Raw genomic sequence first — 22,917 nt, 5'->3', positions numbered from 1 at the left:
TCTACAATGACATCATTTCATTTTTTTATGGCTGAATTTGTTCCTAATACACTTATTGAACTTTCAAGAAACACATGAACTAACAATTAAGATTATGGACTCAGACTTCTCACATTAGCATACTGATTTTGCAGGTGATCCTGGGCAAGGTAGTTTATATCTCTACATCTTGGTTTCTTTATCAATGGGTATAAAAAGACTAATTTTATAGCTTTTGTAGGATTAAGTGAATTAACATGTTTCAAGAACACAGTGGTGTATTAGCATTCTTATTGTTTATATTATTATTATTATTATTGACAGATAATATTCAAAGTACTTTATTGAATCAATTTTAGCAAAACATTTTTAGGTGACTGAGAGACATGGTGAAATAAATTAACTCAAGATTTGATCTTTAGTAAGTGTTGGATCCAGGATTTAATGTTAAGCATCATAGACTCATAAATTATTTATTTATTGGGCTCCATAGAAACAAAGCCTTTACTTACAAAGCATTAATGAAAATACCAAGGATTCTTATTTACAAGCTTCACATTAATCCAACTTATTTCTCTAAAGGACAAATTCGCACATTAAAAAATTCATTCCTTTTACACCTATGCTCAGAGGTTTACTTTGATATTGATTACACAGTATAGTGAAACACTAAGCTTACCTATTTTTCCTTTAGAAAATAAATTGTTAGTGTATATTAACATAGGTAACTGGGATAACTTTCAATGGTAGACATTTGATTTAGTAATCAGATAAGGTAAACAGAAATAAACAAGTTTTAGAATATATTTAGAATGCTTTACAATGCTCATTTTTCATTTTTATTTTCTTTCATCATTTTTGTGGCTGTTTGCTTTTGCTTAGCTTTTATTTTTCAACCAGAGGTCACTATACAGCCCAGCTTGGCCTGGAACCCACTATGTAGCCTAGGCTGACTTAGAATTCATGATCCTCTTGCCTCAGCCTTCCAAGTGCTGGGATTATAGGAATGCAACCATACCCAGTTACTTTCTTAATTTTGATTATCAAAAAATCTATTTAAGAAATAGATATAGCTGAATCCCAGATTGGACAATACATTCTAAAAGACTGATTGCAGCATTCCTATTTACAAGTTCTTTTATTAACAAACAACTTTCAATTTGATGGAAGAAGGTATTTAATTATTCTCTGTTGTACATGTGTCTGGTTGAAGAAATATTTCCTGTCTTTCTTTAAGCACAAAATTATACCTGCAAAGTGGTGGTCTGTGAAAGAGAAAAACAGAAAAAAAAATAGCTATTAGTAAAACATCAAATTGTATTGCCTTTTTGTATATATATTAAGGTAGTCTATGGCTGTAGTTAACTAGTTCTCCAAACGCAGAGTTGCAAAAGATGTATGGGATCAATTCTACTCACTTCATTCATTGCGTTTATTATGAGCTATGTTCATAATACTTATGAAAAAGAAAAAAATTCTATTTCAACTTCTGAACCTACAGCATTGTAGGAATATATATAGGAGATACACTTGGAACTGAAATAGCTGAATGCAACTTTTAAATGGCCAAACCACTCCTTCCATCATGAGCAACACCACTAAGAGTGAGCACAAATTGTGCAGAAAAATTTTTCCTAAATTCTTTAATCAATTGTGTTTTGCCACCTAGTAAAATGGAAATAATAGCATCTAAAGTATTGTTTATCTTGCAGAGATTGTGCATATAGCAATTGAAGATGGCTGAAAAACATCAAGTAAAATAAGAAAAGGGTGGTAAAATCTCAGTAAGGGAGCAAAAGAAAACATGGTAGAAATGAATGAAAATTTTTTCTAACAGCAACAGAAGCTAAGTCAAGGAAAGGAGCCAAGTCAAGAGCAAGATGGTGACAGCAGCAACCTTGCTCAAGAGACCCATAGATCCGATCCCAGCATCTGAACACATTTAAAGCCACCTAAGAACAACTTTGTTTTAATCATTCAAATTTAAATGAATATTTTAAACATCTGCTTAAATGTATAAGATACAGGCCTGATCTTTATGAAAGTTGGTAAAGGATACTATAGTGTTTTCCATTTGAATTAGTAAAGGCAGTTTGGAATTTTCATTTCAATAGATATGAATTGATAATACTGAATAGCTTTCTAATACATTATTAGAAATCAAAATCTGTACATCTGTGTTTAGGATAATTACATACAATTGAAAAACTAGATATCATCCTTCTCTACTAAGAAATAAGAGCATGAATGACTTTTCCACTACCCAAACAAGAATATGTACAATTATAATTGTTCATCTATTCTGGTACATTTTTTTATGGTATTGGTTTGAACTAAAGGCTTCTTGTGCTTGCTATGCAGGTTCTCTACCAGTTGAGTCTTGCCTCCAGCCCTTTTTTCTTTTTCAGTTGTGTTTCAGCTAGGGTCTCATGTTTTTGCCTAAGGCTGGTCTTAGGCCATAATTAACCAATTCATGGTTCCCACATAGCTATGATCACAGGCACAAAACAGAAGGTCTGTCCTATTTGTTGAAATAGAGTCTTGTTGGCTTTTTTGCCCAGGCTGGTCTCCTCAAACAGTAATTCTCCTGATCTGTATCCCCACTAGTAGATGGGATCACAGGCAGGCACCATCCATGCCCACCTCTGCTACATTTCATACACTGAGTATGCCTTTAATGTACTGAATTTCCTGGGTTCATACCATTTGTAACATGCCATAGTAAAATAACTGTGCCAGACTTATAAATGGGTAAACTACCACAGCCATTTAGTAATTGTCCTGATTACATATGCACGAAACATTTAGGCAAATGTGTTTTTGTTTCTTTTCTATAATGCAATGGATGCTCATAACCTTATTGCATTGATGCATACGCTATTATTAATGTGATAAATACCCATTTTTATTAGAGTCCACATTTTATAATGTCATTGCAAGCATTAAAGAAACTTTAAACAGGTTTGTGATGCATACCAAAGTTAAAGTTCACCAAAACATATGGGAAAAAATAACTTTCTTTCTTTTTTCATTGTTAACAAGGATCTAATTTAATTTCTATGATTCTAATTTTGACATGTGTATTAGTAGTTCCTTCTCCCTGACAATAAAATATGAACACTATAATTTAGAAGAAAATGTGTGATTATATGTTGAACTACTTGTGAGAAAGAAGTTTACTTTTTCAATCTCTAAAAGCATGCTGAATGTTGCATTTCTAATGCTTTGCTTACCAGAAATTCACAGAAATGAACACTTTAACAAAGCATAAATATTAATAAAAATAATAGAAGAAATCCAATCTAGTTTTTAATTTTAATCCATATATATAAGTATAAGAAATAATTACATACTTCCTTATTTCAAAAATTTCTCTAGGGCTTTTGCACAACATATCACCATACCTATTCATCTATATTCTTTTTTAAAAACTTAAGGCTGGGCATTGGTGACTTATGTCTATAGTCCTAGCTACTCCAGAGGCAGAGATTAGGTGGATCACAGTTCAAAGTCAGCCTAAGCAAATAGTTTGAGAGACCCTATCTCAAAAACACCCAACACAGAAGAAGGGATGGGGTAGTGGTAAAGCACCTGTCTAACAAGAGTGAGACCCTATGTTCAAATCCCCCCAAAAAAATCTTAGGATAAGATTCTAAGCACTAACACAAAGTTAGATAAGAAAAACACCAAGGTCAAAAACATAGGTTTGTGCCTCAGTTGTGGGACTGAATACTTCCCCAGGCCTAATACATCTTAAAATCAAGACTTGAAAAACACACATATCTGTAAGGAACTACCAGCACCTTGAAGAGAAGCCTCAAGAATACTTATAGGAATACAAAAACTGGAGGCACTCATCATGAGAAAATAAACAATTCAAGAATTACCCAGAACTGGGGAAACAGGTCAGTGGTACAGCACTAATGTAGACAAACATGTACAAAACCCTGGGTTGGATGCTGATCTCCATAGATTAGATAGATTAGTTGATAGATAGATAGATAGCCAGATAGATGATAGATAGATAAACAGATTACCAAACATATGTGGTCACTGATTTTCTTTTTTCTCATTTTTTGTAAGTAATCAACTGGCAAAGAAAAAGATTATAAAAATGGACCCATTTTGAGGAGATCAGTCAACTAAATGAAACCAACCTACATCTTTAGCACAGATGAAGAATCAATACACAAACACATTAATATAGTAAGCATACCTGTAACTCATATGTTAAAAAATGTAAGTGCAAATGAGAGTTATAAAAAATGTAAATCAAACACCTGAGATGAGAACAAGAGTGTCTAAATTAAGAAGCACTGCCTATGACTAAGAGCAGATTAGACATAGCAGAGGATAAGAATGCTAAACTTCAAGATACAGCAAAACAAAGTGCAAAGAGAAAATACAGTGAGAAAAAAATAACAGAGCATCCAAGAGTTGTGGGACAACTTTAGGAAGCTTACTAAGCTTGCTATAGGAGTTGCAGAGAAGAGAAAGAGGTAGAGAAGTGAAACAGAAAAAAACATATTTCAAGTCATAGTGGCAAGGATTGGATGTGTGATTCAAGTGGTAGAGCACTTGCCTAGCTAGCAAATGCAGTATGGAAAAGATCAAAAACTTAGATGAAATTTGATTAACAAGAAAACCTATCAATCCACAGGTCCAGGCAGGTAAGTAAGCTTCAAACACAAGGGCCCAAAATTCAATCCATTTATATATGAATACATGACAAGATTTACTTTCAGTGTTTTAAAGGTGTTGTTGTACTGTCTTCTACCATGAGTCACTCCTAAGGAGAATACAAGAAACGTGAAGAAAATCACACAGCACACCAACAACAAATTGTTCCATGTATTTATGAGATCTAAGAGTTTTTGGTTGAGGCTGGGGATGTAGCTCAGGTGTAGAGCACTTGCCTAGCATTCTCCAGGCCCTGGGTTCAACCCCAGCACTGCAAAAAGAAAAAAAAGAAAAGAGTTTTTGGTTGAGTTTTTAGGGTCTTTCATGTATAAGATCATATCAACTGCAAATAGAAGTAAGTATTTCTTACTCCTCTCTTAATGCTCTGGCTAGGAATTCCACTAGTATGTTGAATAAGATTGGGGAAAGCAGATACCCTTGCCTTGTTCCTGATTTTAGAGGAAATACGTTCAGTTTTTCCCCATTGAGTATGATGTTGGCTATAGGTTTTTCATATATAGCCTTTATAATGTTGAAGAAAGTACCTTTGACTCCTAGTTTCTTCAGAGCATTTGTCATGAAAGGATGCTGCATTTTATTGAAGACCCTTTCTGCATCTTTTGAGATGGTAATGTGGTTTTTGATTTTGATTCTGTTTATGTGTTGTATTACCTGTATTGATTTGTTTATGTTATACCATCCTTTCATCCCTGGAATGAAACCTACTTGATCATGGTGTAGTATCTTAGTGTGTTGTTGGAGTCTGTTAGCAAGTATTTTATTGAGGATTTTTACATATATGTTCACCAGGGATATTGGCCTATACCTTTCCTTCTTTGAATGTCTTACCTAGCTTTGGTATTAGGGTAATACTGGTTTTCTAGAATATTTTAGGAGCAAAGTAGCCAGAAACAAAATCAATGCACAAAAATCAGTAGCATTTCTATATACAAACAATGACCAGTCTGAGAAAGAAATCAGGAAGACAGTACCATTCACAATAGCTTCAAAAAATTAAAATAAATCTAATGAAGGAGGTGACCAACCTATTGGTCACCTATAGTCAATGAAAATTACAAATCACTAAAGAAAGAAATCAACAAGGATATTAGAAGATGGAATGACATCTCATGCTCATGGATTGGCAGAATCAATATTGTGAAAATGACTATACTACCGAAAGCAATTTATATGTTCAAATGCAATTACTAACAAAATTCTGTAGTGACATTCTTCAGCAACATAGAAATGTCAATTCTAAAGTTCATATGGAATCATAAAGACCTCGAATAGCCAAAATAATCCTGAGTTAAAAGAGCAACACTAGAGGTGTCACAATACCTGACTTCAAACTACACTATAGACTCATAGTAATAAAAATAGCAAATAGCATGGAACTGGCACAAAAACACACATGAAAACCAATGGAAAAGATAGAAGACCCCAAAACAAACCCATGCAACTACAATCATCTCATTTTTGACAAAGGAGCCCAAAATATTCTCTGGAGAAAAGATAGTCTCTACAGTAAATGGTGTGGGGAAAACTGGATTTCCACCTGCAGAACACTAAAACTAGATTCCAGTATCTCAACTGTACCAGCATCAATTCAAAATAGATGAAAGATTTTAATGTAAGATCCACAACAGTGAAATTGGGCTGGGGATTTGGCTCAATTTGTAGAGCACCTGCCCAGCACGTGTGAGGCCCTGAGTTCAAACCCCAGTGCTGCAAAACAAAAAAAAAAGTTTAATCGACAAAACAGTGAAATTAATCCAACAAAATATAGGGAATACTTTGAACCACATAGGATACGTAACAATTTTATGAATAGAACTCTAACAGCACAGAAACTAAGAGAAAGGATTTACTGATGGAACTACATGAAACTAAAAAGCTTCTGCAAAGCAAGGGAAATGGTCACCAGACTGAAGAGATAGCTTACAGAATAGGAAAAAAATCTGCCAGCTATATATGACAAGGGATCAATAACCAAAACTAACCTCTGAAAATCAAGAACCTACTGAATAAATGGGCAAATGAAATGAGCAGACAATTCTCAAAAGAAGTACAAAGGGCCAATAAATGTATGAAGAAATGCCCAAGATCCTTGGCCATAAAGAAAATCCAAATCAAAACTCCATTGGCATTCCACCTCACCTCAGTCAAAATGGCTGTCATCAATAACACAAACAACAAATGCGGGTGAGGATGTGGGGAAAAAAGAACATTACTACACTGTTGGTGGGAATGTAAATTAGTGTAAACACTATGGAAAGCAATATGGAGGACTTTCAGAAAACTAAAAATAGAATAACCATGTGATCCAACAATACCACTCCTGGGCATATAGCTGAAGGAATATGCTCCAGGATATTATAGAGCCACTTACACACCCGTGTTTATCGCAGTGCTATTCACAATAGCCAAGCTTTGAAAACAGCGCAGATGCCTCACAACTGATGGATTAAGAAAACACAATGGAGTTTTATTCAGCCACAAAGAAGAATGAAATTATGTTGTTCGCACGTGAATGGATGGAACTGGAGAACATCATGTTAAGCGAAGTAAGCCAGAACCAAAAGTCAAAGATCGTATGTTTTCCCTCATATGTGAAGCTAGACCTAAAAGTTTAAACTACATATGAGTACATACATAATCATATGTGTGTATGTATGTACATATATAGTGAGAGAATAAGACTATATTGTGTGTGTACATATACACACAGTATATATATATAGTGAAAGAGAACCAGACTATATTAGTGAGTCTGTCTGAGGGGACAAGAGGAAGTGTGAAAGGGAAAGAAATATTAGAGAATGAAAAATAGTGAAACAACTCATGTATATATGAATATAATATGATGTAATACACTGTAAGCAGTTGAACCATAGTAATCAGAAAATCATAAATAATAGGGGGTTAATTTGATTAAAGTGTGATATATACAGGCCTAAAATATCAAAGTAAAACACCCTTGGACTAGCAATATAGTCATTAAAAAACATAAAGAGCAGGAAGGCAAAGCAGGTCTTTTTTGGGGGTGAGTACCAGTGGGATGGAGGTAACCATAAGGAAAGGGAAAATGAGAGTGAATATGATGGATGTATTTTGTATTCATATATGAAAACAGAAGAATGAAAGCTGTTGAAATTGTTCTAAGAAGGGACAGGGGGAAGAGAGAAAATGATGGGGGGCAGTAAATCTAACAGATTATTATAAGCACCTATGTAAATATCACAATAAATTCCCCTGTACAACTATTACATGCTAATAAAAAATCAAATTGCTCCAAATCAGTGATAGAGAGAAAACCTTAAAATTAACCAGAGGAAATAAGCATGTTATTTTCAGGTGAACAAGGTAAAGATAGCACTGTACTTCTCATTAGGATCAGTGCAACAGATAATACAGAAATGTATTAAAGTACTGAAAGTGAAAATTTGTCAAACTAGAATTCTGTTCACAGAGAAATTATCTTTCAGAATGAAGGGACTGTAAGTACTTTTCAAATGCCTAAAAGTTGGAATTTAGCACCAGTGTACCCACAGTACAAAAAGATGTTAAAGAAACAATTTCAATTCAAAAGGTAAACTATACCATCTCAACAAAGGCATCTGAGGAACAACAGATACATAACTCTCTGGCTAAACAAATACAATCTTCCTAATTATTTACATCTCTTCAATAGATTGTTTAAAATCATGATGCAATATATTGGGAGTTTGTTAGCATTCGTATGAGGAAAATGTTTGCCAACAATAACACAAAAGCTAGATGGAAGAAAGGAGGAATTTTACTATAAGATTCTCACATTATATGTGAAGTGATAAAATTCACTGTGATAAACAAAAGTTACAACACAAACCACTAAAATGTGAGAACAATGATATATTGCTCACTAACCCACAAAAGAGAGAAAATGGAATTATGAAATTATTTAATTTATCCAAAAGAAGGCAAATGATGAGAAAAATAGCAAGATCACAGAATTAACTTGGGCACATCAGCAATCACAAACTACATGGTTAAGTTCCTTCAATTAAATGACAAGTCATCATCATACCATTTGTCATTTAAGAAATACAAATTAAAATTAATGAGCTATATCTTCATACACATTAGAAAAGCTAAAATGGAAAACCAAGCAAGCAAACAAAAACAACAACAACAACAAAAACCTGGTAACAGTACAGTTTGGGTGCAAAAGATCAATGAACTGTCATGTATTGTTGTAAGAAATCAAAATGTATAGTCACTTTGGAAATTCATCTGACAATTCCTTTCATAGTTAAATACACACTTACCATATGACCCAGCAGTCCTACTTCTAGTTATCTATCCAAGAGAAATGAAAATTTAAATTCACACAAAAACCCAAATGCAAAGATAGAAGCTTTATTTATAGACAACAGAAACTTTAAACAAACTGTGAGTCTTCTCTTTGGTGAAGGGATAAGTGAACTGTGGCATATCTACACAATGGAATAATACTCATCAATAATATTCCATTGATATAAACAATGACATGAATGAATTTGTTTTCAAGGCTGGGTTTTTGCTATGTAGCCCAAGCTGGTCTGTGATTATATGGATGAATTTTAAGTGTATGTGGCTAAATGAAAGCAGCCATAGTTAATGGGCCACATGTTATGTATTCATTTACATGATATTTGGAACACCAAAAACCAGGCACAGTGGCTGCCAGTTGGTGGAGCAGGAAGAGGAGTCTAAATTCAAGTACAGTACTAGAGAGGCTTTGTGGTTAAGAGAAATGCCCTGAATCTTTATATGGTGGTAGCTATAGGACCACATTTATCAAAATGCATAGAACTACACAAGAGACAATTTTATATTAATGCTTTTTCTATTTAATTTTTTTGTTTATTTATTTATTAGAATATCATAGTTGTACTGAGGTTACATTGTGATAGTTACCAAAGTGCTAACAATATATCTTAATTAGATTCACCCTTTTCATTTTTCCCCTTCTGCCTTTTTTAGAACAGTTTCAACAGGTATCATTGTTCCATTCTCATACATGAGTATTTCCACCACATTCACCCTCCTTCATTCTTTCCTTATATCCTAGCCACCCCGACTGGTACCAACCCCCAAACAGGTCTTTTTTTTTTTAACCTTCCTGTCCTTCATTTTTAAAGAAAAAAGACATTTTTGCTTGTTTATGGTGGCTATACAGGGAGTTTCATTGTGACATTTCCTACTTTGGATTGGTTCATCCCCACCATTATCCATTTTTCTACCATAGTTCTCTTCTTAGTGTGAGACCCCATATCAATGGAAAAAGCTGGGTGTGGTGGTGCACACCAGTCATCCCAGCTACAGTGGGAAGCAGAAATAGGAGGATCTCAGCAAAGGACAGTCTGACAAAAAGTGGGACCCTATCTCAAAAATACCCAACAAAGAAAAGGCTGGTAGAGTAGCTCAAGTGGTAGAGTGCCTGCCTAGCACACACAGACTCAGTACTGCCAATGTGTGTGTGTGTGTGTGTGTGTGTGTGTGTGTGTGTGTGTGTGTGTGTGTGTGTTCCTGATATTTCCCTTTTCCTTTTAAAAAACATTTGCATAGAACGTACTATACTATATGCTAGGCAGCATTTTACATTCTCTATAAGCATTGTATCCTTCATAAATTTCACGTATATTATTGAACCTTCTTAATTCTGCAAAGATTATTATTATTCCAGTTTTTCAGATAAGGAAACTGAGGCAAAGAAATATTAATTAATTTGTCCAGTGTTACAATTTAGTGGACCAGAAATTCAAACCCAGACACTGGCTTTAGAGATGATACTCTGAAACATGAGTTACTGTAGTGTCTCTGAAGAATAAATCCTAGAACAGGAAAGAGTGGGCCACACGTTTAACCTTAGGGGCCTCATGGTATATTTTACTACATTCATTCCAGAATAATAGACAAGTTACTTTCCTACCAGCAGTGAAACAGCTTGGAAATTACAGTGCAACTTAAACAACAGACTTTGTTTTCCCAACTTGGAAAAATATGTTAAATCTCATTGCCTTAATTTTAACTTATATGAATAGTATTGGTAGTAAACATTTAAAAATTTGATTATTAACAATTTGTTCTCTAATTTTAAAAATTGTTCTATGTCAATTATTTAATTCTGTGTTTCTTTTTTTTTTTCTTCTGGCAGTACTGGGGTTTGAACTTGGGCAAATCCTCTGCCACTTAGCCAACCCTGCACATTTCTTTATTCAATAACTATACATTTAGTGACCAGTATGTGGCAGACACAACTAAAAACATATAAAGAATTCCTTTGAAAAAAAAACAGATAAAACCACTGACCTCAAGATGTTTATATTTTACATGGGGAAAGACAAATGACAAACAACAAATATAATAACTATAGAGTACACTATAAATAATAAGTTCTATGAGGAAGAATAAAAAGCAGGGTACAGAGGTTGGGAGTGGCAGGGCTGCTGGGCACAACTGTAAACAGGATAGTAAAGATAGATTTCATCGACAAAAAGACGTTTGAGTAAAATCTTGGAGGTGAGAAAGTTATTTATGGTTGTTTCAAGAAGGGAAAAGTCCCAGGCAGGGAAAACATCCAGTGCATTAACACAGGAGTGTAGTGATAAGAAGGAACATCTTACCTGGGGTGTCCTAGAACCTCAAAGGAGTCCTGTGAGACTGGCACTAAGTGACTAAGTATAGCATGATATGACCTCTTCTTAAAGGGTAACTTTGGACACTGTATAAAAAATAAATTATAAGGCATACAACTAAAAGCAAGGGAATAGTTAAGAGGCTATTAAAAAGTGTTAGCAGAGACAGTATAGATTAGTCAAGTTTGTAACAGCAATAGACAGGGAGAATGGCTGAATTCTGGCTGTGATTAGAATTTAAAGACAAGGGATTTCACTTTGGGATGTGAAGTGTGATACAAAGGCTCAAGTCTATGACATGGATGAACTCAGAATTTTTTACCTAAACAACTTGAAGAATAGTTCTATGTTTCTACTGGAATTATTTTGTTTAAATTACTTATACATAAGTTGTTTAAGGCTATTTATGTTATAAATATTACAAAAGTTCTTCCCAGTTTATCTTATTTTTGTAAATGATATCTGTGACAAATAAGACTTTCTCTTTTAGATTTTATATTTTATTGTAAGCAAACAGATTAATGTTCTTCATTCAATTTTATGTTTCAGCTTTCATTTGGTGCAAATGCAAACAAACTTTGCCGTATCTAGAACTAATATTGACATATGAAGTAAAAATGTCAAACTCTTTTTCACTTGTCAAACATTTAGTGTACTGTCATTATTTAGTGCTGTTCTTATCATCTACAAAATTCTGATTGAGCATTTTCCATTAATTCCATTAAATTGCATTTACATTCCTCTACAGGTTTCAGGTACTTATTTCTGTTTTAGATATGATTTAGTGTTTCATAGTTAACATCATAAACATTATACTCATTAATGAAATAATTTTGGTTCATCTTAGAATTTTGAATTCCAGATTAGTTAGGAAGAGTTAAGCGTTATTACCTTTAGTTTCATTTGGAGTCATGTTAAGTTTATAACTGCATTGAATAAGAGTTCCTATTTGCTGCAACATTGAATCTTCTGTGCTATGATGATTTTGTAATATTTGCAGAATCCTCTTTGTTATCAAATTTTTAAAATAAAATTTGTAAGTGTGAGTTTAAATGTTGATCTCTTTATTTCCTGGTCCTTAGATCATTGTTTCCATTCAAGTTCTATATTTTCTTTAGTTTTTCAGTGGGAAAATTTTCTTTTATTATAGCTGCAGTGAGTTGTTCTGTCTTTTCTTTTGCATATCAGTTATTTTCTGGTGTATCTTTTACCTAATCTTCTCTATCATTTACATGCCCTTAATCAGTAGGTAATTATGAAGTGTATTGCCCACACTATTGACTGAAACTTCTCTTTACTGTTTTTAATATGGAAACCAAGTTTGATGTTGATTTCAGTTATTGAATTCATCCTGCTCTCTCATCTGCAATTGGTCATCTCACCATGTCGCTCATCACCTGTCCATTCATGAATTTCTGTTTTTTAAATACGATTGAGAATATTGAGCAATATTTTATGTAATTTCCTTCTATTTCTTATAAGACATTTAAGAAGTAAATCAGATTTCTAAAAGGTTTTTAATTTTTTTCTTTCTTGTGTTTCTAATGGTGAATTAGAAGAAGAAGGTCCTATTTTGTTATTATTGTCATGTTGTGTTATTCCTGGTCAGTTCAACTTAAATGATAAGACAATATCTAGCAGAGTATTTTCAGATCATTCTTGGGTTGTGCTTGTTTTCTTTTTCTGTCCATATGTATGGAACTAAATTTCCTTTATCTTGAGCTTGTATGCTATTTTGTGTGCATATATTCTGGCTAAAATTCTACTGTCTTGCCAAGATTTAACTTGTGTGCTGCTTCTGGACTGAGTAGGAAATTCTTTATTTCTTTTTCCATTTAAAATACCATAGGGAGAAGATTTTACCCCCAGACAGTATGAACCTTTTAAATTTAAATTCCAGAAACAGAAGTGTAAAACTGTACCCTAAAATTTCTCTGTTCATACTCACTGCCTTTACATTCAGAAAAGTGTGGGTAGGGAAGACAAGGGCAAATGATGGCACTATATGCTTAGCTTTTGGGGACTGCAAATGTAACTTCTACTTTGGTGGAGTGGAGCATTTGCATCCTTGAAATATAAATACATAATCCTAGTTACTTAGAAGGCTGAGATCAGGAGGATAACAATTCTATGCCAGTCCAGGCTAGTAGTTTCAAGACTCTATCTTCAAAATAACCAGAGCAAAATGGACTGGATCTTTAGTGTTTTCTAACGCTTCACAGAAGTGTTGTTCATAGAAATAGAAATTCATCTGAAGAAAATGTGTATAGCAATACCATGAGGGCAAAGATACTGGGAAAACCTCTGTGGTTTTTATAATATGGAACTCAGAGTCACATTTTTATTAGTGCGTGTATTAATTGTATAAAGTAGTGGGTTTCATTGTAACATTTTCATGTATGCATGTAATGTATTTTAATCTTACTCACCCCCATTACCCTTAGTTATCCCCCACCTCATTCCTCTTCCCTGATAGTCCTGCTTCGACAGGATATTTTTTTCTTGATTTTACATATGAGAAAACATGTGACTCTTGTCTTTCTGAGTCTGAATTACTGTCTTAACATGATCTCCAGTTCCATCCATTTCCTGCAAATGACATGATCTCTTTCTTCTTGATGGCTGAATAATACTCCATTGTGTATATAAACCGCATTTTTTTTTATCTACTCATCTGTATACCGGCACTTCCATAACTTGGCAATTTTAAATTCTGCCATGATGCAGGCAGATATCTCTTGTGTATACTGACTTTGAATTATTTGGCTTTATACCCAAGGAGTGGTGTAGTGAATCATATGGTTGTTCTTACTTTAATGTTTTGAGGAATGTCCAAACTGATATTCATAGTAGTTGGACTAATTTACACTCTCACAGTGTATAACATCTTTACCAGTATTTTAAAATAGCTTATTAAATTGGTGTAAAAATGCTGCTAGAGCCAATCAGCTTCAAGACAATGATCTCCAGACAATTCAGATGTTTAATATTTTAATATAAATGGAGATATTTGGACTATAACTTACAAACTAAGACAGGTGACTACAAAATATAAAGTGAAAGACTCAGCGTCTCTTCATGCTGTGATCCAATATATCCTAGAGGCAGGATGCCATCAGTGTTTGTGTTGTTGGGGTTGCATCTCCAGTGAGCTGTAGAATCTCAGCTACAACAGATGCAAGTGAGATTTCTTCTTTCACCAACAAAAGAATAATAAAGTTGTGAGAAAGAAAGATCACCAGAAGTCATGATGAATTATATCTCTTGTGACCATGGTGCCATTTTAAAATTTTCAGCCATTGGACAACATTCAAATGGTTGTACAAAATTAATATCAACCACTCCGAAGTATGTATTATATAGAATAAATACTTGATAAACCTCTAAGGAACATACTTGTCTCACTTTTTCATTTCTGCTATATCTTATGAAATGATTTTGTTTTCTCTTTGCCTGGGTAATGTGATTCCAAACTAAATTTCATCTAAACAAAAAAAGTGTATTTCATACCTTTTTGATATTCTAATATCCATGTATAATATAAGCTGAAATAAAGAATAAATCTATATTCAAATACATGGTTTCTTAAACCATTACTTAACAAAATACCATTTTCAGGGTAAAGATAACATTCTGATATCAAAGTTTAGTCTTCTTACCTTTCTGGATATGTAAGTGATTTTAACATGAGACTCTGGATCCTGTATTGGCAATAGGGACATTGCAGATTGGAGCTAGGGAAATACGCCATAACGATGCTTGAAATATTTGTAATATCATTTAAAAACTGAGCAAGAATATTGACTTCTTGAAGTTTATCAAATGGCTTGCTTTTCCTAAACAGAAAATTTTACACATTTAGCATATTAACAATTTTAAATACTTTTATTCTAAAATCAATATAATCCCAATGAGACAGGATACAGAAAACAATCTCAACTAAAAAGGCAAATGAAATGTTTGTCAAAATATTTATTGAAATAATTTGAACAGTCTTTATACCAGAATACGATAGTAACAATGTATGCATTTCCATATACAAATATTTTGGAAATACTTTTGGGAAAATAGTGAGATACCTTGTCTTTCTGTGTCAGTACCTCAATTGTACATGTGTCTTGTATTTCTTTTTTTTTAGATCCTTCTTCACTTGTCACAGTTCCTTGAATAGACTAAGAGTTCAAATAATTCTGTTGTTCTGTGACAATTTATTAGTTTTTTTACTTATATAAATCTCTAAAAATCTGAGATTCAAAAGATAAAAAGGTAGCATTTAATAAGTACAATTTTATGTGCACTCACTCTATACCCAGAATTGTAATAATGCTTTCCATACTTGACCTTATTTAACTATCTCAACAACTCCTTTTGTATGACACTTGAGTATTGACATTTTATGGATGAGAAAACTGAGTTTCGGAGCATATAAATGACTTCGAATATGACACATTTGTAATATTGATGTTTATTACTACTCTGCTCAATTTTTTACCCCTATGTGGCAGAAATGTTGGTTCATGAAGTCATTTTTGTCACTATGGACTTGCCTGATTCCAAAAGAAGCAGCAGTCTTGCATTTTCTCTCAGTAGAGAATTCAAAGGGCAAAAGAGAGGAAAGTAGGAAGAGGTGGAGGAGGTGAAGGAGGAAAAAAAAGGGGAAGGGTGGAAGGAAATGAGGAGAAAAGGAACAAAAGGAAGAAGAAAGAGTGGAAGAGAAGGGAGAAAAATGGTTTTTGTCAACTGAAACAAGTTCTGTTTTGAAGAAACAACTACTTGGTTAAGCAAATGTGGTAACCCTATATGCGACAGCAGAAAAGCAAGCAGGCCATCCAAAACACTCCCTACAGCTCATATTGTCCCTTTTCCTCCTATCCTTTTTATTCCTCACAGCAGCTAGGCCTAAAAAAGGGTGCCATCATTCCTTTCAAAGTGCATCTCTGCTCCCTCCCCTTCCACAGAATGTAACCATCAGGCTCATCTGAAATGCCTTTCCAAGAGCTTATCCAGATTTCTCAGAGATACTTCAACACATCCAGATGGGAACATGCTACCTTTCACCACAAATTCACCTCCTCCCTACTGATTTCTGTTGCCAAGTTTGCTCATGTTCACCACATCTCTACCTCCAGCCAAGGACTGTCTACTGAAACAAATATCTACTCGTTTTCACCATGTCATTTACCCAAAACTCAGTAAGTTCAAGTCTAAATTACATATTTTATCCAATGCCCTCCTTTGACTTCAAAAAAAAAAAAAAAGAGAGAAAAAGAAAAAAAGTGAAAACACAAATTTCCTAATGGCATGAAATTACACCAATCTCTATTACTCAACCTAAACAATTGGAATTCACCCTTAATGCTATTTTCTCTTTCAATCCCTATATTCAACCAGTCATAAATTTTTACTGACTTTACCTAAGACATATCTCTAATCTCTTTGAATCCATCCTTATTTTTCTATCTCTATTGTAAACCCCTTAGCACAGGACACCATTGTTTCTTGCCTATAAACCTTCAACAGAATCAAAACACTCTCCATCTCCCTCTCTAACCCACTGTGATCAAATTGGTTTTCCAAAATAAAAATCAGTCTTGGCCCAAACCAGACTTGCTTAACTAAAATACTTCAGTGGTTTCCATGTGTCCAGTGAATAAATTGTAAATTCTGGAACACAGCTTGTCTGTTGTTAGTCCTATAGTACCTACATTTTCTCTCCTTTCTCTCTTGTTTCCCTTGCCTCTAATTTAAACATAACCTTCTGTCAGCTCCTGATTGGGTTATGCCCTCTGGCTTCTGTTTCATTACAGTTGGTCCCTCAGCCTGCAATGCAAGGAGCAATGATTCCTATCCATCATTTACATTCCAACTAATTTAAAATGTCCATAGAGAAAATTTAGTGGCCCCACTAAATCACATTGCCTCATGTAAGTTTCCATTGACACTATAATTTGCTTCAAGATATTTTTCCAATTATAGATTTTATTTGTATAACTTTATAATCATATGATTATACTCATATCCCTCATTATACCATAAGCTTGAGGAGGATAGGAAGTTGTCTGTTTTACCCATTACATTATTCCTAACCCTTAGCATCTGGCCTGGCTCAATATAGGTAATCATTAAAGTTGTTTGACTAGAGGGGTGAAAGATATCATCATTTTTTATTATTAATTCAAACTTTACTACACTGGACTGAAATTATGTAAGAACAGAGATCTGATTTGAAAAGAAATTTATCTCCAATTCTTAACACTGTTCCTGGCCTATGGAAATTCTCAAAAGCTTTTATTCAATGATCAAATTGGATTGTCTCCATTTATGTCCATGTATATAGGTTTACAATATTACAATAACCTGATAATTTTTTTAAAGAGCCACCATGCTTGAACCTTGATGTCAGTGTAAATTGGTTCCTTTTCTTCAATTTCATATACTCCATTAATCACAAAAGCATATCACACATCTATTTTAAAGTCTTGAAGCTTCTAGAATCTATCTCACCCTCCTTGTTCATATAACTGATTTGGTCCAGACTTCCACTGACTTTCATATGATGTAACAGTAGCCACCTCTGAAAACTCTTATCTCTGGTTTAGCTCCCTTTAATCTCCCCATTACTTCTCTATCTAAGAAATCAATTTTACCTGAGCATTTGATATTGATAGCTCCTATACTAATGTATCAATATACTTTTTCTAATATTAATATCATATTATAATGTCTAAGTGATTTTAGTGACAAAAGGAAATGAGTACACTGTGGAAATAAGTATAAAAATCTCTGCACAGAACAAATTTTCAATCAGGTACTAAGTTTGTTAAATTAAAAATATTGTGTGTGTGCCCAGCATCATGTAGAAGGAGAAGGAGGAGTAGGATAAATATGAAAAGAAGAGGCAAAAAAAAAAATGAAGAGGATGAGGAAGAATGAGTATAAACCATTCTTGGATGCTATGATTATAGATGATTCTCATTTGCCACTGAATAATTATACAACTTATAATTTATATAATGAGAAAATATTCCTCTTTCAGTTTTTGAAAAGGAAATAAAAAGGTTACTTAAAATTTTTGACTCCTCTAGAATATAGTAGATAGTTCAAATACCAAATAACTTTTAAGAAAAATAATAAAACTATTAGCCAGTATTAGGTAAATCAATTATATTAAGGGCATGTTTCATATTTTATATTCCATCATGAAAAATGTACAGATTCAAGTATGAATAAAATGCATCACTAATTCATGGTGCACCATATATCTGCAAAGTAAATTGGGACATACTTTCTGTGCCTCCTTCTCAAAATATGAAGTAACTGATTTGTATGCAATTCATGAGTTTAGGAGCTTTTCTACCTCTATGCCTTTGAATGTAACTTCTCTGTGTTTTCTGACAACATTGCCTAATTTTCAAATGCCTCTGTGCCTCTCCTTTATGCTCTGACAGTACATTCAGTGATAGTCTATCATAAAATTTATAAACAGAGATATAATTACCAGTATTGTGTGACCTTCTTGACAACAGTAACACTGTTTATTTCTATTAAGCCAGTATTTTGGAAAACAACGAATAAGTGTAGTTATAAGTAACATGCAGGATAAGTGAATTATTTCAAAGCTAACAAATCGTAATTTTGCTAGGAATAAAATAATCAATTTTATATGTATATATATGCATACATGATGTACAATTATGCACACATTTAAGGAATTTAAGATGATGAATTGCAATGAATAATATTTGCTATTGTAACACCTTAAATTGGTGTCCAAAATTAAATGAAAAGGGCTTAAAATTTCTATTAATGAAAGATGGGTCTTGATGAAAGTGAAGAATGTGGATTGGAATTCTGATTTGATTTCTTTCATCTTCTTTGGGTAACTGCAAGAATATTAAGGAAAAGAATAGAACAAGAACTGTACTCACATAATATCACATATTATTACTTTCATTCCACCACTAAATTATCTGCAATGCCTTTACTAACTTTGTTTATACTTAAGGAGTATATATTTATTTAAAAAATTTTAAACTGGTTGATTTTAACCCAGGATATTATTTCTAAGGATGACCATAGTACCCATGATGGAAGGTATTTTGCTTCAGTAAAGGAGGTTCTCAGTATTTTCCCAACATGAACTTTTCATTCTATTTTTTCTGTGGATTCCAAGGTTCACAATATTTTATCTATTTAAACAAATCACATCTGCTATGAGCTATAGCTAGTTTTTATATTTTGATGTTGTTTTGGGGTTTTAACTAAGTGTTAATAATGTTCTAAAATTAAAGACGTTGCTGCCATTGTGCAAATAAATAAGCAGCAGGGACTTTTTCCTTGTGCACAGTTAATATTTTAATAAATCTCTATTCATTGTGAGCTCAGTTCCTCGATTTGCTAATTCAAGTACTTAAACTTCAACAGGAGTAAATGTAAGAGATATCAACTCCATCTCCTGAAACTCTGATGTCATCAGAAACAGAAAAATTTAAACCAAATTCTTGCAAATCCAATCATGCCAAAGCAAACCCTTTGGAAAGTAGTTATATTTCTTAGTGACTTCCTAAAGTCTAACACAGTATATCGACAAGTATAATTTTAATGGTAGCATGAACATTTTTATCATTTGTTTAAGAGAAATGTGATTGCCTACTTGAACATGCAAACAGATAATTCAAAACCTTAAGCTAATAACAGGCTTTGAGATGATTAGATCACCTTAAAATATTTATATACAACTACACATATACAAAAAATTCTTTCTTGATAGAATTTGGGAGCTTTGTGACTGGGAGTTGTTCTCTGAAATACTAAAATTGTGTCACTCTCTTATGACCAATGTGGCCAGACCTTTATTTACATCACTGTGAAAATGATGTTGCCTTAAAAAATAGTTAAGGATAACACTGAGATTAATGGAATTGAGAGCAAAACGCACAGAGAAAAAATTTCCTTTATTCTACTAACTTTTTTAGGCACCAGATGTATAACATGAAAAACTATTTGGTGAATTTCATATTGAGTATCTTCCTCTGTAGAATGAATTAGTATATGATACATGAGATGATTTATTTAATGTTGTAATACTTTCTGGATTATCAAGTGAACTGGATGCTCAAGAAAGCAAAACTTTAATTTATGAAAGAAGAAAATGCTAAATGGTACTTACTTATAGATCTTTGGCTTTTCAAACACTCCAAGCTGGTTTAGTAACTTAAATGAAATAGAGCCACCATTCATAGTTTCATCCAAAGCAATTATACTGATAACAAAATAATAGGCTACAAAACAAAAGTGCAGAATGCCACTCACATTATTTTTTAATCCTTGTTTTGGTACATATGCAAATATACACACATATGTAATCTAGTCCTGTATTATATATGCAAGTAATGTTATTCAGAGGTACTCTTTTGGTCAATTGGCAATGTGTTTTGCTTTTCATTTATCAATCATTGATTGGTCTTAAAAATGAGGAATAAGAGCTGGTGGAAAGTCTCAAGCAGTAAAGAACTTGCCTAGCAAGCATGAGGCCAAGTTCAAACCCCAGTACCACCAAAAAATAAATAAATAAACAACTAGAACAAAGTAGACTGGAGTTGTGACTCAAGCAGCAGTGTGCCTGCTTTGCAAGTGTGAAGCTCTGAGTTCAAATGCCAGTGCCCCCACCCCCAAAAAGAATAAGGAATAAAAACCATGATTGTTAGTCAGGGTATGTTGACAAATTGGTCACATAGCTACTGACCTCTAAACTAGTTTGCAAATCAAAATCATTTCAGAATTTAGGCCAGTTAAATAACTTTTTCAATAACATATACAAGGGAAATATAAGGTTCCTCAATTATCTGATTAATAGACCTGGCTAAATTTGCTTGATGAACTTAATTCCCAATTTCATTAGTTACTGAGGAATGACTATGAAATTAAATAGCCTAATACATGGTTAAGTTCAAAGTAATTCTTATTTTCCATGTGTAGCATACTTTTCAGAAGCAAAGTTACTAAACCCACCCAGATACTCAGTTTTGTCAAGGCTATACATAAAGCTCTCACCCTGTACCACTTATCCCAAGTCTTGAGCTTATGTACCTGCTACTAGAAGGCAACATATGCACATTTGTATGGGTGTATGCTGTGTGTGTGTAATACCAAACAACATGGAATGCACAAAGTTTCCTGTGGGAACAAAAATTGTGCATGCTAGTTGTAAATGAGAATTTAAAAAGGCCTACCAATTGCACCCTTGGGTCTTTACAGCAGAGAAAAGAAAACATATTCACATAAAGCTTTTTACAAAATATTTATAAAAGTGTTATTTTTAATAACCAAAACTAAAATCATCCAAGATGCTCTTCAGTGAGTGAATTGTCAGGCTGTAGTGCCTACATACTATGGAATGCTACTAAGTAATAGAAAGGAATTAGTCTTTAATACATGCTACAACATGAATGAACCTCCAAGGAATTATGCTGAGTGAAAAAAAGCTAATTAAAAGGTCACTAAATGATTTCCTTAATATAAAGTTTTGAAAGGACAAAGTGTTAGAAATGTAATAACTCTTGTCAGAGGTTAGAAACAGCCATCTAGATATGACATCTAGATGTCATATGGTTATAAAAGCATTTATATGGTTATAAAAGCACAACATAAGAAATTCTCATGGTGATATACTGTTGTCTCTTCATTGTGGTGATAGAGACCTAACCCTAATTTGTATAGCTCTAAATACACAAGTGTGTGGGAAAATATACATAAATAGATGGATTGTTTCAGTGTCAGTATCTTGCTAGTGACATTATATTATTGTATAACTTTGCAAAATGTTATGCCATTGAAGGAAACTGGATAAAGAGTATATAATATCTCACATGATTTGGGAGACAAGGTAGTGAATTAGAAGCATCTTCTGTTCAACTCTGTGAATGAGAAGGGTTAGGATAACAAACCCTTTTGTTCAAAGACAAACTACATTTTGAACCACAAAGAAAGGGAGATGATAAGGAATCAAGAAAGGTGAGAGGCAGCTGAAAGTAACAGAGAAACAGAAAGTCACGAGAGAAAAGTAGAAAGTCTGCAACTCAGGCTCCCCAATGGGGAGGGAAAGCCAAAGACACAAAGTAGAAAGTCTGCAACTCAGGCTTCCCAATGGGGAGGGAAAGCCAAAGACACAAAGAAAAGTTAATACAAATGGCCCTGGTGACAGACTGGTAATTCTAGCTGCAAGATATTCTCATATTTCCTACAAGCCTTAAACCCAGTATTGTGATTTGATGTGACAGTTAATGCTTCTGCATGGCAGACTAGCTTTGGAGAAGAAACACATCTTATAGCTCCCCTTGTCTTAGAGAGCGATCATGATGTACCATATTGTTTGAGACTGGGGAAAAACAAAAGACAATGATGGTTTGAAGCGACCTGGGAAACTCTACCACAGTAATTAGAGAGGGGAATACATGAGAAGAAGCCCTGTAAAAGGAGAATGTCTGACATGGCCCCATTGTGAAGTTTAAGCAATAGGGGGCAAGAGCAAACTAAAGGGTACAGTGGCAGGCTGCCCCACCCTCCCTGGTGATGAGTGTTTCCTGAAGCCAGGAAC

At 33.7% G+C, this 22,917-nt stretch overlaps 1 protein-coding gene across 2 annotated transcripts in view; it reads right to left on the bottom strand.

Moving 5' to 3' along the window:
- Positions 1–438: 438 nt before the first annotated feature.
- Lipi (lipase I) overlaps positions 439–22,917 on the bottom strand; it is a 49,928-nt gene continuing 27,449 nt past the window's right edge. The window contains exons 9-11 of one of the 2 annotated variants that reach the window (XM_074072355.1): positions 20,491–20,602; positions 14,981–15,157; positions 439–1,244 (exon numbers count right to left, since the gene is read on the bottom strand). In XM_074072355.1, coding sequence (XP_073928456.1) covers positions 1,157–1,244; positions 14,981–15,157; positions 20,491–20,602 — 377 coding nt within the window. In that variant the 3' untranslated portion in view covers positions 439–1,156. Of the gene's footprint in view, positions 1,245–14,257; positions 14,867–14,980; positions 15,158–20,490; positions 20,603–22,917 lie in introns of those variants that run through there. The other variant, XM_074072356.1, reaches the window with a different exon arrangement.

Source organism: Castor canadensis, chromosome 5 (assembly GCF_047511655.1).
Source record: "Castor canadensis chromosome 5, mCasCan1.hap1v2, whole genome shotgun sequence".
In the NCBI taxonomy this organism is placed as follows: domain Eukaryota; kingdom Metazoa; phylum Chordata; class Mammalia; order Rodentia; family Castoridae; genus Castor; species Castor canadensis.
The sequence above is the reverse complement of the archived record's forward strand: the minus strand, read 5'-3'. Positions and strand labels throughout refer to the sequence as shown.